Source organism: Pipistrellus hanaki (assembly GCF_964339955.1).
Source record: "Pipistrellus hanaki genome assembly, chromosome: 4".
Lineage (NCBI taxonomy): Eukaryota > Metazoa > Chordata > Mammalia > Chiroptera > Vespertilionidae > Pipistrellus > Pipistrellus hanaki.
The window spans coordinates 99,618,757-99,637,185 of NC_140506.1; the positions used below are offsets into that span (position 1 = coordinate 99,618,757).

General features: G+C 58.1%; 1 protein-coding gene across 1 annotated transcript in view; it reads left to right on the top strand.

Moving 5' to 3' along the window:
- The window catches only part of OTOA (otoancorin), a 75,909-nt gene that overhangs the window by 37,314 nt on the left and 20,166 nt on the right, over positions 1–18,429 (top strand). The window contains exons 13-19 of the mRNA XM_084882707.1: positions 8,274–8,441; positions 9,465–9,605; positions 10,419–10,474; positions 10,616–10,733; positions 12,626–12,699; positions 15,831–15,966; positions 16,836–17,026. Coding sequence (XP_084738833.1) covers positions 8,274–8,441; positions 9,465–9,605; positions 10,419–10,474; positions 10,616–10,733; positions 12,626–12,699; positions 15,831–15,966; positions 16,836–17,026 — 884 coding nt within the window. The remainder of the gene's footprint in view (positions 1–8,273; positions 8,442–9,464; positions 9,606–10,418; positions 10,475–10,615; positions 10,734–12,625; positions 12,700–15,830; positions 15,967–16,835; positions 17,027–18,429) is intronic.

Consider the following 18,429-nt stretch of genomic DNA (forward strand, 5'->3'; position numbering starts at 1 on the left):
CCCCACAGACTGTCCCCACAGACGACTGACGTCCCTACAGACGTCCCCACAGACGACTGTCCCCACAGACGACTGACGTCCCTACAGACGTCCCTACAGACGACTGACGTCCCTACAGACGTCCCCACAGACGACTGTCCCCACAGACGACTGACGTCCCTACAGACGTCCCTACAGACGACTGACGTCCCTACAGACGTCCCCACAGATGACTGTCCCCACAGACGTCCCCACAGACGACTGTCCCCACAGACTGTCCCCACAGACGTCCCCACAGACGACTGTCCCCACAGACTGTCCCCACAGACGACTGTCCCCACAGACGACTGTCCCCACAGACTGTCCCCACAGACGACTGTCCCCACAGACGTCCCCACAGACGTCCCCATAGACGTCCCCACAGACGTCCCTACAGACGTCCCCACAGACGACTGTCCCCACAGACGTCCCCACAGACTGTTCCCACAGACGACTGTCCCCACAGACGACTGTCCCCACAGACGACTGTCCCCACAGACTGTCCCCACAGACGACTGACGTCCCTACAGACGTCCCCACAGACGACTGTCCCCACAGACTGTCCCCACAGACGACTGTCCCCACAGACTGTCCCCACAGACGTCCCCACAGACGACTGTCCCCACAGACTGTCCCCACAGACGTCCCCACAGACGACTGTCCCCACAGACGACTGTCCCCACAGACGACTGTCCCCACAGACGTCCCCACAGACTGTCCCCACAGACGACTGTCCCCACAGACGACTGTCCCCACAGACGTCCCCACAGACGACTGTCCCCACAGACTGTCCCCACAGACGTCCCCACAGACGACTGTCCCCACAGACTGTCCCCACAGACGACTGTCCCCACAGACGACTGTCCCCACAGACGTCCCCATAGACGACTGTCCCCACAGACTGTCCCCACAGACGACTGTCCCCACAGACGTCCCCACAGACTGTCCCCACAGACGTCCCCACAGACGACTGTCCCCACAGACTGTCCCCACAGACGACTGTCCCCACAGACGACTGTCCCCACAGACGTCCCCACAGACTGTCCCCACAGACGTCCCCACAGACGACTGTCCCCACAGACTGTTCCCACAGACTGTCCCCACAGACGTCCCCACACCCACAGACGTCCCCACAGACTGTCCCCACAGACGTCCCCACACCCACAGACGTCCCCACAGACTGTCCCCACAGACGTCCCCACAGACGACTGTCCCCACAGACTGTCCCCACAGACGACTGTCCCCACAGACTGTCCCCACAGACGTCCCCACAGACTGTCCCCACAGACGACTGTCCCCACAGACTGTCCCCACAGACGACTGTCCCCACAGACGACTGTCCCCACAGACTGTTCCCACAGACGACTGTCCCCACAGACGTCCCCACAGACGACTGTCCCCACAGACTGTCCCCACAGACGACTGTCCCCACAGACGACTGTCCCCACAGACGTCCCCACAGACTGTCCCCACAGACGTCCCCACAGACGACTGTCCCCACAGACTGTTCCCACAGACTGTCCCCACAGACGTCCCCACACCCACAGACGTCCCCACAGACTGTCCCCACAGACGTCCCCACACCCACAGACGTCCCCACAGACTGTCCCCACAGACGTCCCCACAGACGACTGTCCCCACAGACTGTCCCCACAGACGACTGTCCCCACAGACTGTCCCCACAGACGTCCCCACAGACTGTCCCCACAGACGACTGTCCCCACAGACTGTCCCCACAGACGACTGTCCCCACAGACGACTGTCCCCACAGACTGTTCCCACAGACGACTGTCCCCACAGACTGTCCCCACAGACGACTGTCCCCACAGACGACTGTCCCCACAGACTGTTCCCACAGACGACTGTCCCCACAGACGTCCCCACAGACTGTCCCCACAGACGACTGTCCCCACAGACTGTCCCCACAGACGACTGACGTCCCTACAGACGTCCCCACAGACGACTGTCCCCACAGACGACTGACGTCCCTACAGACGTCCCCACAGACGACTGTCCCCACAGACGACTGACGTCCCTACAGACGTCCCCACAGACGACTGACGTCCCTACAGACGTCCCCACAGACGACTGTCCCCACAGACGACTGACGTCCCTACAGACGTCCCCACAGACGACTGACGTCCCTACAGACGTCCCCACACCCACAGACGACTGTCCCCACAGACGACTGACGTCCCTACAGACGTCCCCACAGACGACTGACGTCCCTACAGACGTCCCCACAGACGACTGTCCCCACAGACGACTGACGTCCCTACAGACGTCCCCACAGACGACTGTCCCCACAGACTGTCCCCACAGACGACTGTCCCCACAGACGACTGTCCCCACAGACGACTGTCCCCACAGACGTCCCCACAGACGTCCCCACAGACGACTGTCCCCACAGACTGTCCCCACAGACGTCTCCACAGACGACTGTCCCCACAGACGACTGTCCCCAGACTGTCCCCACAGACGTCCCCACAGACTGTCCCCACAGACGTCCCCACAGACAACTGTCCCCACAGACTGTCCCCACAGACGTCCCCACAGACGACTGTCCCCACAGACGTCCCCACAGACTGTCCCCACAGACGTCCCCACAGACGACTGTCCCCACAGACTGTCCCCACAGACGTCCCCACAGACGACTGTCCCCACAGACTGTCCCCACAGACGACTGTCCCCACAGACGACTGTCCCCACAGACGACTGTCCCCACAGACTGTCCCCACAGACGTCCCCACAGACGACTGTCCCCACAGACGACTGTCCCCACAGACTGTCCCCACAGACGTCCCCACAGACTGTCCCCACAGACGTCCCCACAGACGACTGTCCCCACAGACTGTCCCCACAGACGACTGTCCCCACAGACTGTCCCCACAGACGACTGTCCCCACAGACGACTGTCCCCACAGACGACTGTCCCCACAGACTGTCCCCACAGACGTCCCCACAGACGACTGTCCCCACAGACGACTGTCCCCACAGACGTCCCCACAGACTGTCCCCACAGACGTCCCCACAGACGACTGTCCCCACAGACTGTCCCCACAGACGACTGTCCCCACAGACGACTGTCCCCACAGACGTCCCCACAGACTGTCCCCACAGACGTCCCCACAGACGACTGTCCCCACAGACGACTGTCCCCACAGACGTCCCCACAGACTGTCCCCACAGACGTCCCCACAGACGACTGTCCCCACAGACGACTGTCCCCACAGACGTCCCCACAGACTGTCCCCACAGACGACTGTCCCCACAGACTGTCCCCACAGACGACTGTCCCCACAGACGACTGTCCCCACAGACGTCCCCACAGACTGTCCCCACAGACGTCCCCACAGACGACTGTCCCCACAGACTGTCCCCACAGACGACTGTCCCCACAGACGACTGTCCCCACAGACGTCCCCACAGACTGTCCCCACAGACGTCCCCACAGACGACTGTCCCCACAGACTGTTCCCACAGACTGTCCCCACAGACGTCCCCACACCCACAGACGTCCCCACAGACTGTCCCCACAGACGTCCCCACAGACGTCCCCACAGACTGTCCCCACAGACGTCCCCACAGACGACTGTCCCCACAGACGACTGTCCCCACAGACGACTGTCCCCACAGACGTCCCCACAGACTGTCCCCACAGACGTCCCCACAGACGACTGTCCCCACAGACTGTTCCCACAGACTGTCCCCACAGACGTCCCCACACCCACAGACGTCCCCACACCCACAGACGTCCCCACAGACTGTCCCCACAGACGTCCCCACAGACGACTGTCCCCACAGACTGTCCCCACAGACGACTGTCCCCACAGACTGTCCCCACAGACGACTGTCCCCACAGACTGTCCCCACAGACTGTCCCCACAGACGACTGTCCCCACAGACTGTCCCCACAGACGTCCCCACACCCACAGACTGTCCCCACAGACTGTCCCCACAGACGACTGTCCCCACAGAATGTCCCCACAGACGACTGTCCCCACAGAATGTCCCCACAGACGACTGTCCCCACAGACGACTGTCCCCACAGACTGTCCCCACAGACGACTGTCCCCACAGACTGTCCCCACAGACTGTCCCCACAGACGACTGTCCCCACAGACTGTCCCCACAGACGTCCCCACACCCACAGACTGTCCCCACAGACTGTCCCCACAGACGACTGTCCCCACAGAATGTCCCCACAGACGACTGTCCCCACAGAATGTCCCCACAGACGACTGTCCCCACAGACTGTCCCCACAGACGACTGTCCCCACAGACTGTCCCCACAGACGACTGTCCCCACAGACGACTGTCCCCACAGACGACTGTCCCCACAGAATGTCCCCACAGACGACTGTCCCCACAGAATGTCCCCACAGACGACTGTCCCCACAGACTGTCCCCACAGACGACTGTCCCCACAGACTGTCCCCACAGACGACTGTCCCCACAGACGACTGTCCCCACAGACGACTGTCCCCACAGACATCCCCACAGACTGTCCCCACAGACGACTGTCCCCACAGAATGTCCCCACAGACGACTGTCCCCACAGAATGTCCCCACAGACGACTGTCCCCACAGACTGTCCCCACAGACGACTGTCCCCACAGACGACTGTCCCCACAGACGACTGTCCCCACAGACATCCCCACAGACTGTCCCCACAGACGACTGTCCCCACAGACTGTTCCCACAGACTGTCCCCACAGACGTCCCCACACCCACAGACGTCCCCACAGACTGTCCCCACAGACGTCCCCACAGACGACTGTCCCCACAGACTGTCCCCACAGACGACTGTCCCCACAGACTGTCCCCACAGACGACTGTCCCCACAGACGACTGTCCCCACAGACGTCCCCAGAGACTGTCCCCACAGACGTCCCCACAGACGACTGTCCCCACAGACTGTTCCCACAGACTGTCCCCACAGACGTCCCCACACCCACAGACTGTCCCCACAGACTGTTCCCACAGACTGTCCCCACAGACGTCCCCACACCCACAGACTGTCCCCACAGACTGTCCCCACAGACGACTGTCCCCACAGACTGTCCCCACAGACGTCCCCACACCCACAGACTGTCCCCACAGGCTGTCCCCACAGACGACTGTCCCCACAGAATGTCCCCACAGACGACTGTCCCCACAGAATGTCCCCACAGACGACTGTCCCCACAGACTGTCCCCACAGACGACTGTCCCCACAGACGACTGTCCCCACAGACGACTGTCCCCACAGACGTCCCCACAGACTGTCCCCACAGACGTCCCCACAGACGACTGTCCCCACAGACTGTCCCCACAGACGACTGTCCCCACAGACGACTGTCCCCACAGACGACTGTCCCCACAGACTGTCCCCACAGACGTCCCCACAGACGACTGTCCCCACAGACTGTTCCCACAGACTGTCCCCACAGACGACTGTCCCCACAGACTGTTCCCACAGACTGTCCCCACAGACGTCCCCACACCCACAGACTGTCCCCACAGACTGTCCCCACAGACGACTGTCCCCACAGACTGTCCCCACAGACGTCCCCACACCCACAGACTGTCCCCACAGACTGTCCCCACAGACGACTGTCCCCACAGACTGTCCCCACAGACGACTGTCCCCACAGACTGTCCCCACAGACGTCCCCACACCCACAGACTGTCCCCACAGACTGTCCCCACAGACGACTGTCCCCACAGACTGTCCCCACAGACGACTGTCCCCACAGACTGTCCCCACAGACGACTGTCCCCACAGACTGTCCCCACAGACGTCCCCACACCCACAGACTGTCCCCACAGATTGTCCCCACAGACGACTGTCCCCACAGACTGTCCCCACAGACGACTGTCCCCACAGACGACTGTCCCCACAGACGTCCCCACAGACTGTCCCCACAGACGTCCCCACAGACGACTGTCCCCACAGACGACTGTCCCTACAGACGTCCCCACAGACGACTGTCCCCACAGATGTCCTGGACGTCTGTAGGGACGTCTGTGGGGACAGTCTGTGGGGACAGTCGTCTGTGGGGACGTCTGTAGGGACGTCTGTGGGGACAGTCGTCTGTGGGGACGTCTGTAGGGACGTCTGTGGGGACGTCTATGGGGACGTCTGTGGGGACAGTCGTCTGTGGGGACAGTCTGTGGGGACATCTGTGGGGACGTTTGTGGGGACAGTGTGGGGACGTCTGTGGGTACAGTCTGTGGGTACAGTCTGTGGGGACAGTCTGTGGGTATGGGGACGTCTGTGGGGACAGTCTGTGGGGACAGTCGTCTGTGGGGACGTCTGTGGGGACATCTATGGGGACGTCTGTGGGGACGTCTGTGGGGACGTCTGTGGGGACGTCTGTAGGGACGTCTGTGGGGACAGTCTGTGGGGACAGTCTGTGGGGACATCTGTGGGGACAGTCTGTGGGGACGTCTGTGGGGACAGTCGTCTGTGGGGACGTCTATGGGGACGTCTGTGGGGACAGTCTTTGGGGACAGTCGTCTGTGTCCCCACAGACGTCCCCACAGACGACTGTCCCTACAGACGTCCCCACAGACGACTGTCCCCACAGATGTCCGGGACGTCCCCACAGACTGTCCCCACAGACGTCCCCACAGACTGTCCCCACAGACTGTCCCCACAGACTGTCCCCACAGACATCCCCACAGAAGGTCCTGCTGAGCGGGGTGGGGGCAGACCCAGCTCAGTCTCCTGCACGTGGCCCTGGCAACATGGGGAGGAGTATCTGGCCCACGCCCTAGCCTTTATCTTGGGGATTAGTCTCTGCTGGGCCCAGCAGAAAGGGCTCGGAGCCCTGAGCCCTGCACGGGGTGGCTCCTACTCCTCAGTCACAGCCAGCCCTTCCCAGGAAGCAAAGTGGCTCCTGAGGATCGGTCGGGCCAATTCCAATGTGACAACAACAGCCTTTGTCAAGCGCTCACCCTGGGCCAGGCTCTGCTCCGGTGAGCTAATCACTTAGTCCGCACACCCCGGTGGACGGAGTCCTGACTGGCTCTCAGCTCCTTCCTGTGAGGCACACAGCACAGACGGCATCGCCACGGCCGCAGGAGAGGCACCCGCTGGGACTGAACCCAGGGCACCTGGCTTCGCAGCCTGCTGACACTGGGCATGGCGCCAGGACCACTGCCCGCCGGTCCTCACCGGCCTGCAGGCCAAGGCTGCGTTCCCCTGGCCCTGCTAGCCTCGGGCGACTCCAGTCTGAAGGCGTGGCAGCCCTTCCCTGCGTTGCCTGGGGACACGGGGGCTCGCCTGGCATTCACTGCGGTGGTGTCGGAGTGAGGGGTCTGTCTGGGTCCCCCAGCTCTGGAGGAGTGAGAGGCTCTGCTTCTGTGGGAGAATCAGAGACTGTCCATCCTTCGGAGCACAGCCGAGGGAAGCCACGCAGCCAGCCTTTGTAGAGCCATGGAATCTGCCTGCGTATATGGGAACGCCAGATGAGGCGGGAGCATGCACAACCTGAGTACAGACATATTGTCACAAAGCATCAGACTCATATCCTGAGACGTACCTTTATTATTTGTAAAATGTATTTTTATTGACTTCAGAGAGGATGGAGAGAGAGACATCAATGATGAGCGAGAATCATTGATCGGCTGCCTCCTGCACGCCCCCTTTTGGGATTGAGCCCACAACCAGGGCATGTGCCCGGGGCCCTTCAGTCCGGAGACCGATGCTGGCCGGGACTGAAGCATGTCTTTATTTCAGGGGAGTTTCTGCCTGGAGGCAACTGAGGCGGGCTTGGCCCTGCCAGCTGCCTGCGGGAGACAGGGTGAGAGCATGGGGGCCTCCGCACCGAGGGGCCAGGCTGGTCCCCGAGAGCCTGGGGCCACCGGGGGTGGCGGCTGGTCCGTTCCTGCCCATTGTTGCCGTGTGGGCCCACATTTTAAAAAGCCAGAGACTCACCTGGATTTTTGTTGGAAGTCCCCACATGTTAAATGCCAGCTAGTTCAGACGAAACATACTCGTCAGAGCAGCCCTCGGCGGCCAGCGTGGCTCTCGGGCCTGCTTCTTGGCTGTGTCCACAGGCAGCAGAGTACCCCCGTAACCCCCCTGGGTTGGTACTGCTCCGTCCAGTTCTGACATTTACTCTCTTTCCTGAGAGAGGAAGGAAGGTCTGGGGGGCAGCATACCCGCCTCCCGGTGCCCGCCCTGCCGCCCGGCACACAGTGGGCCTGGCCAGTGTCCTGCAGGCATAGGCCTTCGAAAAGCTTCGCCCCTCTCGCCGGTCCCCCAGGTGCTGTCCTTCCACAGCGTCAGCCAGATGGGCGTGCTGCTGGTGGGCGTCGGCGCCCAGGCCTTCTCAGACATGGACCCCAGGGCGCTGGCGCAGGTCCTGAGAAGCGCTGGCTCCCTGCCCGTGTCCGCTCTGTCGCCGGCCCAGCAGCAAGGCATCCTCAGCAAGGTGAGGGGCAGGTCCCGCGGGTGCCCAGCGCGTGCCCACAGCCTGTGGCTTTGGGGTTTGTGAGTGGGCGAGGTTAGCCCAGCCTCCAGGGAGGGGTTCCTCCAGGGAGAGGGTTCCTCAGGGGAGGGGTTCCTCCGGGGAGGGGTTCCTCGGGGGCAGGGGTTCCTCGGGGGAGGGGTTCCTCCAGGGAGGGGTTCCTCCGGGGAGGGGTTCCTCGGGGGAGGGGTTCCTCCGGGGAGGGGGTAGAGCCTGGAGAAGGCTTCTTCTGCCGCCTTCCCTCCCTCCAGAGAGCACCTGGCTCCGTTGTACTTCTTCCCAGACCCCACTGCTCTCCTAGCCCCTCACACCTGGAGGACTCTTCTTAAACTAGGTTTCCTGATATAACATTTAAATGTTGATTTTCCAGCCTCAAAGTGAGTCTGAAGCTTCCGGGGTGCTTCCGAAGCCCTTCTGGGTTCACAGTCACACCAGCTCCTCTTCTGCACTCGGCAGGGGCCTTGGGAGCAGCCTCTCTCTCAGACTTGCCTTTTCAGATCGCAGAATCTCTTAGAGACCAAACATGAGACATCTGCCCCCGACGTCAACCCCTGCAGCAGCAGGGGCACTGATGGTTAAAATAGAGAGCGAAGGTTTTGATTTTTTTACAGAGAGGAAGGGAGAGAGACAGAGAGCTAGAAACGCTGATGAGAGAGAAACATCGACCAGCCGCCTCTTGTACACCCCCCACTGGGGATGTGCCCGCAACTAATGTACATGCCGTTGACCGGAATTGAACCTGGGACCCTTCAGTCCTCAGACCGATGCTCTATCCACTGAGCCAAAGCAGTTTCGGCAAAATAAAGAGCGAAGGTTTTGAAATAAGACAGACATGAATCTCACTATCAACCACTCACTCATTAAGCCTCAGTTTTCTTAGCTGTACAATGGGGGCAGTGACCCCGGATGGGTTTGTGCTGGGGAAGCACGTGCACAGCGCCTGGCCTCTCCCCTGTGGCCGTCTGTCAGTGCCCTCTCGCTCTGCAGGTGGCCGGAGCGGGAGCTGGCGCCCCGGGTGTGGTGGACGTGCCACGGGCCCTCTTTCAGGAAGTGTCCCTCTTTGACTTAAGGAGGGAACTTGGACTCAACTCCACTGTCCTAAAGGAGAAGGCATTTCGGAGGAGTCAGGTATGACTGCTGAGATCGGACACGGTGTTTGAGGAGTTCCCACGCCAGCGAACCCCACCGGCGAGGCCTTCCTCCAATGAGATGACCTCGATTCCACACTAGCTGCCCTGAAGGGCACCCCGGAAGGCTCAGCCTCAGAGGGTTCCGCTGCTGCCCCAGGCGCTGTCCAGGGCACGGGTGCTGCCGCCTGCCTGCTGTAGGCTGGGGCTCCGGTGGCCCTCCGTGGGGTTGGTTAAACTGCTGGAGCAGCTCCAGAACGCAGAGCAGCCCTCTGTTCTTTGGGTCCCTGGTTTCTGGGGAAGGATGTGACAGGAACAGCCGGGGGGGGGGAGAGGCGGGAGCAGAGCGTGGGGGAGGGGCGGAGCTTCCCTGCACCCAGCCCCCCACCCCTTCACCAGCCCCACCATTGAGCTTCTAGCTCCCTCCCTCCCTGGAGGGCAGGGGTCGGCCTGAGAGTCCCACCTTCCGATGACACAGTGGCTTGCCGCTTCTGCTCCCTGGGCATCCTGTGTCCAGGAACTACCGGTGGGTCGGGCAACACTGAGGCAGAGGGCGGCAGCCCCGCTCCCTGCAGCGGCTCTCCCTCCTCCCTGCTCAGGGCGGCCTGGTGTGGGAGCGGCCCACCACCCCTCCCCTGCCACTTAGCAACTGTGTGCTCCTGGGCAAGTCAGCCTGGGAAGCCTCTGTCTTCCCATCTGTAAAATGGGTCGTGTGTGCCTTCCCCACTGGGCTTCCCGGTGCTGGGCCCAGCACGTGCTTGTGGGGTGAATGCCCCCCCCCCCCCCCTAAGCTGGCATTGTTCTCTCCCCTCAGGCCTTGTTCCTGTTTGAGCTGCTGTCCCAGACCAGCAGGCCCGCCGAGCTCCTGAGGTAGGGAGCGCAGCTTGCTAGCTCTTCGGAGCCCGGGAGAGCTGGGCAGGTCCTCTGCAGCCCATGCCACGTGGGCTCTGCCTTCTCTCCTCCTCCTCCCCGTCTCACCCAGCGGCTCTCCCTGCCCCTGTCTTTCTCCAGTGCCGGGCAGCTGGTCAAGGGCATGGCGTGCTCCCACATCGACGCCATGAGCGCCGACTCCTTCCTGGCCCTCTTCCAGCATTTTGAGAACAACCTCTCTCTGCTTTCACCCTATCAGGTACCTTTCTGCTTCTGCTTCTCGCTTTCTACCCGGGAGCTGACCCTGCATTGACTGGCTCTGAAGATAGTGATGCCGGCAATATTCTGGTGCAAATGATGGTGTGGGCCCAAATACCGAGCCCGGCTTTCCCCAGGTTCTTTCGTTTTTTAAAAAGTATGTTTTTATTGATGTCAGAGAGGAAGGGAGAGGGCGATGGAAACATCAGTGATGAGAGAAAATCATTGCTCGATGCCTCCTGCACGACCCCCTACCGGTAATGGAGCTCACACCCGGGCAGGTGCCGGGCAGGGAATCGAAAGTGACTCCTGGTTCATAGGTCAGTGCTCAGCCATGAGCCACGCCGAACGGGCTCCAGTTCTTTCTTAGATGCTCCGCATGGCCCGCCTCCAAAGCCGGAGCTTTCGCAGGGCGGTCATTCCGCACTCCGCTCGGAGCCCTAAGGCACACCCGGAGGCGCAGCGTCGCCCGCTCACAACCGCATCCCAGACCGAAGGCCGCCCGTCAGCCACAGGCTCGCCCGGCCAGCGTGGCCAGGACAGAGCTGCTGTAGGGTCTTTTCTTTTCACTGACACCTTCGAGGTCCCCGGTGACATGCTCCTCTCACAGACAAACACTTCGGTGCTGGGCATGTCTTGGGCCTTGACTGAGGTCATGGCTTCGCGGGTATTTGCATACGTCCAAACGCATCGATTGTACACTTCAAACCAGTGTGGCTCTTAGCGTACAGTGATAGTTCAGTAAAGCTGTCAGGAATGCAGGTTGCCGGCTTTCTCTTAGAGCAGGTCTGGGGGACCCTGTGGGCTGCCTCCTCACCGCTCCCTGGTGGGAATGTCCCCGGGGGAGGCGGAGGCGGGGCGGGGGCGGGGAGGCCAGCCGCCTGGAGCAGAGCCCCCCAACTCCTCTCCCAGACGCTCCTGTTCTTCCACCTGCACATACCGCTTCCTCAGAAAAGTGGCCTTTTTTCTTTATATTTTTTGCTAAAAACACGTAATTATCATATAAGAAATAGCAAGAAAGTAAAATTTCCCTGGAACAGTGGTCCCCAGAAATTCTGCTGTCACACTTGAGGGAGGTGCTCCTGGCATCGCGTGTGTGGGGCCAGGGCCGCAGCTTCACACACCGAGCGCAGAGGGCAGCGTCCAGCACATGGGAACCCCCCCCCCCCGCCTGCTGCCCCCCCTCCCCCTCTCCCCCTCTCCCCATGCCAGCACCCAGCTCATGGGAACCCCGCGCCCCCCCTCCCCACCCCCCCTGTGCCAGCGCCCAGCTCATGGCCACCCTCCTGAGGCCAGCAGGGCTGCGGCTAGACTGCTCCATGGGCAACTGCAGGGAACGCTGGCTCCTGACTCTGAGGGTGGGGTGTGTATAAAACACACTGACCTGCAACTTAAAAAGTACAAGCGAACTCATACTGTGTACACTGTTCTCCTTAACTTATATACAACACATTGTGTGTGTGTGTGTGTGTGTGTATATATATATATATATATATATATATATATATATATATAAAAATTAGGGTATGGACATCATTGCATATTAATATATGCAAATTTACCTGAGGAAACAGGTAATTGTGCAGTATTCCGCTGTCCCATAATTTACCTAAGCAGGCAGCCCCCACTGAGGGCCATGACGGCGAATCTTCCGTTTTTGCCATTATAAACAAAACTGTGGGGAGCATTCTTAGACTTAAAGTTTTGTGTTCATCTTTAAGCTATTGCCTCAGTTTCCTCATGCACAAACTGGCACAGTGGTGGTCCCTACAGGGTGTTCTGTAAACAAGACACATCTGTGAAGGGCTCAGAGCAGAGCTTGGGCCAGACAGCACAATCTTGCTTGTCCTTCTTGTCATTTCACTAAATGCTACACCTTTTTCCATCTTTCAGGTCAATTGTTTGGCGTGGAAAGCCTGGGAGGTTTCCGGGTCCTTCATGCAGCCCTTTCTCTTGGCTGCGCTCCCGTGAGTGAGCGTGGGCCCCTTTCTGGCTAGGCCACAGGATTGGGGGCCCACCCAAACCAAGTGCTCCTCCCCCTGGGGGATTTGTGAGGAGCCAGAGGCGGAGTGGAGCGTCCCTGGACAGGGACGCCCTCGAGACATAGGGCGTAAATTCTGGGCCCACAGGTATTTCAGACCCTTGCTTTTTCTCGTTATTTAAAAACCAAAGCCAAAGCAGCCGAGGCCCAGGAAGCAGGTCCGGCCTGGCAGCCTCACTCTGTGCCCACGCTCCAGGAGGCAGGGCTGGGTGAGCTGTGGGGCTTTGCCTGGTATGTGTGGGCACTCAGGCCTGGGGGCAGTCCTACTTTCAAAACATGGTCTGGACACGGTTTCTGCTTTTCTCCTCTTGCTGTTATTGTCTTCATTCATTCAAAAACATTTATTGAATGCTTACTATGTACTAGCTCTTAGAAATAACTAAATTTTCCCCATAAAGAGCTTACAAGCTCATAGGGGAAAGAGTTAAGCATGAAACCAATTATAGTATCAAGTTGATATTTAGTTAAAAGTGATAGACTCTTAACTCAAATTGGCTTAGGCAATAAAAGGCAATTTTGTATTTAGGTAGCTGGAATGTCCAGAGATGGATTTCAGGCATGGCTAGATCCAGGGGCTAAAATTATGTCATCTGCCTCTTAGCCTTGCTTTCCTCTGTAGGCTTCTCTGTCAGACAGTCTCTCTCTGTGGTGGCCCCTGGCAGATCCAAAGTTACATCTTCCTAGTTTCATGTTTGGGGAAGAGAAAGACATTCTCTTCCCATTCTTCCCAATAAGACTTGGGCTGGACTGTCATGGGCCTACGTTGGGCCAATTTGCTCTTCTTGACCCAGCCACCGGGTTGGGAAGGATGGATAACTCGGCTGGAGCTGAGAGTGGATGGGACCCCCAAAGCACACGGTCTTACAGTGAAGGGGTGATTCTTTGGGAAAGCCAGGTGGGAATGGGGCATGGACACTGAAGCAGTGGAGGGAATACTAGTCTTTTCTTCAGACAGGAAGTCAGAGCCTGAGGAATGAGGTGGGTTAATGAGTGTAAGAGGGACACTCCAGGCGGGGGCCAGGCGTGCCGCCCCGCAGGGATACGTGCAAGGATGTGATCTGCAGAGTCGGTGTCAGAGAGAAGGCCAGAGAGGAAGAGACCGTCAGACCAGGGAGTGCGGTGTGGGGCCCTGCGGGTTCACTGTGTTCTGGGCACAGCTCTCAGATTTACTTTTCAGAAAGGCCATCCCCGCTGCCCGTGGTAGAAAGCAGGGCCTCAGCGGGATGGGGGCGTATGGAATCTTGTCTGTAACCTGGGCCTGGGCTGCCTGTCTCCTTCCGCCGGCCCTCCAGCTTTCCCACCAGCACTCTCCATTCCGGAGCCATTCACTTTCCTCCTCACATGTGCCAGCCGCTGAAATTTCCTGTCTTACCCGCTGGTGGCAGGGCCTCCCCCTTACAATGAAGCATCCTGCGAGCAGGGGCCTCCCCTCGTGTTCTGTTCACGGTGCCGCTGGCCGCCAGCACGGTGCCTGACACACAGCAGATGCTCTGCAGATATCTGCCGAGTGAGTGAGTGAATGAATGAAGAAATAAATGGAACTGGGAGTGGAGAGACAAGGGAGATTTGAGTAATATTAAGGCCAGCGCAGTGACATTGGGATAAAGGGGGAAAGGAGTCTGGGATGGCATAGAGGAAGAATGTCAAATTTAGTTTTGAAAGAGTCACATGGCGATGAGTTAGGGCACCTGGGTGTAGAACAGTCTTTTTTAACCTTTATTTCATTGTTGCCTCCCAAACATTTTAATTTCTCCCCAGTGAGAGAAATGGTGAAGAATAACTTTGTTGAGTAGGGCTGAGCTTGGTGAGTCACAGATCATTGTAATAACATTAGCTTCCCTCCCTCCCCTCCTGCCCTGGGGTGACATTGGGCCTGCTGAGGACACAGTAAGAGCTGAGGGGGCAATTCTGGCTGGAGACAATGGAATTGGGAGTCATTTCTCTTGCTCTCTTCACTCCCTCCTCACATTTTTTCCTCATTTTTATTTTCTTCTCTTTCCTCTTTGTCCCTTCCTTTTTCTATTTTATCTTTTCATTTTCTCCTCATTTCTCCTCTACTGGTCATCAGTCAACATATGTTTATGGAGATACTATTCTGAGATCAATGCTGCTAGAGCATAGAAGAGGAGCATGACGGGGAGTTTGGTTTCTGCCAATAGGAGAGGAGCATGATAGGAAGTTTGGTTCCCATCCCTAGAAGAGAAGCATGATGGGATATTTGGTACCCATCCCTAGTAGGGGATCATGATGGGAAGTTTGGTTCCCATCCATAGGAGAGGAACAGGATGGGGAGTTTGGTTCTCATACCAAGAAGAGGGGCATGATGGCGAGTTTGGTTCACACCAGCATTAGAGGAACATGATGGGAAGTTTTGTCCCATTCATAGCAGAAGAGCATGATGGGAATTTTGAACCCCATCCTTAGAAAAGCAGCATGATGGGAAATTTGATTCCCACCTGTAGGAGAGGAGTAGGATGGGGAGTTTGGTTCCCATTCTTAGGAGAAAAACACAATGGGGAGTTTGGTTTCTCTCCCTAGGAGAGCATCATGATGAGAAATTTTTTCCCCCCCATCCATAGGAAAGAAGCATGATGGGAAGTTTGGTTCCCATCCCTAGAAGAGGGGCACTATGGGAAGTTTTGTTCCCACCTGTAGGAGAGGTGCTTGATGGGAAAATTTTTCCTTCCCTAGAAGAGGGGCACTTGGTTCCTATGAGGGGTTTGGTTCCTATCCCTAGAAGAGGGGCATGATAGGAACTTTGGTTCCCATCCCTAGGGGAGGAGCATGATGGGAGTTTGGTTCCCACCCCTAGGGGAGGAGCATGATGGGAGTTTGGTTCCCACCCCTAGGGGAGGAGCATGATGGGAGTTTGGTTGCCATCCATAGAAGAGATGCACATGGGTGGGAGGCTTGCAACCTGCCCAAAGGAGCCACATCACTGGGAGAACACACATTAAAGAATCCCCTGTGAGAAGCTCTTGGGCATGTAGACCCCGGCCCCCAGGGCAATCCAGAGCAGTCACCGTCTTCCTGCCCTTGGTTCCCACCTCTCTCCAGGGCTCGCTACCTGGCATCCATGCCAGCCTCCAGGTGTGTGCCCCTTCTGATCGGCCTGGGGAAGATTCGGTTGGACTCCTTGGTGTTAGATCCCCACAAAAGGACTCTGGTCCTCAGGAAAGTGCAGCAGTGCCTGGTAAGGAGCCTTTCTGGGCGGCACTTTCACTGCTGTCCCCCCCTCCCCCCGGGGCCCCCGGGAGCCCTGGCCATCTGGCTGGGACCTCAGCCCGATGTGTGTCTGAAGCTGGCTCTGAAGCCACTGTGTGGCAGTCTTGTCCCTGGTGCTGGAGACTGCTGTTCTGGGGCCCGAAGGAGGGCAGACCGCTCAGGGGCCAGGAAGAGCCCAGCACAGTGTCTGGGCTGTAGACACGCCTCTGCTGGGGGCCGTCTATGGGCTGTGGGAGAGTCACCTTCCCTTCCCGAGCCCCAGTCCCTATCTGCACGTGGGCTGAGCACTTCCTGCGCAGAGTTGTCGAGGCCCAGGATAGGCGAGGTGCTGTTCAGTACCAAAGCCCAGTGGGACCCGGCCTCGCCGACATCTTTAATTATTAGCAGTTAGTTACTCTGGAGATGAACGTGGACCAAGACCTGCAAACGCCCAGCATGGCCGCAGAGCGAGCGCTCGGGAACCGCTAGCTCAGCTGTCATGTTGAGAAAGCGCTCTGAAGACCTTCAGGGCTGCACGCACTGGGCGCTGCTTTTCTTGTTCATGTGCTGTTGTCACAATGGTCCCAGCTCGGGGGCTCCTCAGGCAATGGCAACGAAGCCAGCCCTCATCCACCCCCTCACCACATGCCAGGCCTCTGTCCACACTGGCTCCCGTGGGGTCTCCCCAGAGGTCCCTCAGGTCTTCCCGGGCGAGGTCAGGCTGGGCTACCTGTACTGGTCCATGCAGGGCGGGTGGGAAGATGCAGGGTTTTCTGAGGTTTGGGGATGGGAAGTGATTTTAAAGGGTCGCCATGTTGGGCCCCGCTGGTCCTGCCATGTGCCACGTGTCGGTTTCAGAACAACTCCATTGCCGATGAATACACCGTGGACATCGTGGGGAACCTGCTCTGTCACTTGCCAGCGGCCGTCATCAAGCACGGAGTGTCCCCCAGGGCCTGGGCCACTGCCCTGCACGGCCTCAGAGCCTGCGCAGACCTGAGCCCCGAGCAGGGGGCTGCGGTGAGGCTGCGGCTGCTGGAGCAGCATGGGTGAGCGGGTCGGGCGCAGCTCCAGGTGGGCCTGTCTGGCCTAGGGGCACAAGCCCTGGCCTTCTGCCCTCAGACAGAGTCTCCTGCCTAGGATGAGGCTAGATGCTTGCATTCATTCTGCAGACCGGCCTTCTTCTTTTGGCCTCAGACTCCCTGGAAAGGGAGAACCACGGTAGCTGCTTTCAGGCCTCACGTGGCTGTCCCCACACATCTTGGCACACAGAAAGGGGAAGCGTTGTTGTCATGACATAATAATAATGACCACGGGGATGATATAAATAACAGAGGTGTTGTCACTCTCAGTGAGTGAGGGTCCCTGGGAAAATGAACTGTTTTTCCCCTGTAGAATTTTCTGACGTTTGCTCAGATAGTTGAGTAGGGCCTAGTAGGGTCAATGGTTAGACGACAAATGTTTTTGAAGAAATGGCTGTATCCCAGGCACTGTACTATTATAAAGAGTTAAGAATATGGAGTTGGGAGCAAAATTCCTTGGGTTAAAATTTTGTTTCTATCATCTACTGCCCGTGTGACCTGGGAAAAGTTACCAAATTTCTTTGCACGTTATTTTCTCATCTGTAGAATGGGGACAGTGATAGTCCCATAGGATGAACTGAGTTAATGCAAACACAGTGTTACCACAGTGCCCAGTCCACAGGACTATGTGGCAACTGTGCTCCTCTTAGAGCCACAGATGCAGCAGTTCCAGATGGGTGTGGTTCCTGACCTCATGGAGCTCAGGCCTAGCGGGATTACATATATACATTAGAGTGTTAGAGGCTGGGTGCACGAATTTGTGCACATTGAAAGAAAATTAATTAGAAGAAATATTTTAGAGGCGGGGGAGGGACCAAGGGAGGTTGGCTCCAGGGTGTGCCTGGCCCATCTCGCCCAGTCCTGATTGCTAGACCCCAGCAGCAAGCTCACCTACAGGTCAGAGCCCCCTGGTGGTCACTGCACATCATAGAAACTGGTTGAATGATTGAATGAATGGTTGGATACTTAACAGTTTAAGCATGTATATATATATATATATATATATATATATATATATATATATATATATATACACACACACACACACATATTGTGAATCCTCATTAAGGATATTTTTCCATTGAATTTTGGATAGAATGGGAGATGGAGAGATTGAGAGAGAGAAACACATCGATTGGTTGCCTCTGCACTTGCTTCTGACCAGGGCCGAAGATTGAGCCTGCAATCCAAGTACGTGCCCTTGACTGGAATCAAACCCAGGACCCTTTAGTTCGTGGGCCGATGCTCTATCCACTGGTCCAAACCGGCTAGGGCTGGGATAATATTTTCAATCAAAGAGATGGGGGGGGGGGGGGGAGGTTTGGCCAGAGTTAGCTTGCCTAGGCCTAAGAGAGGGGTTATCACTACTA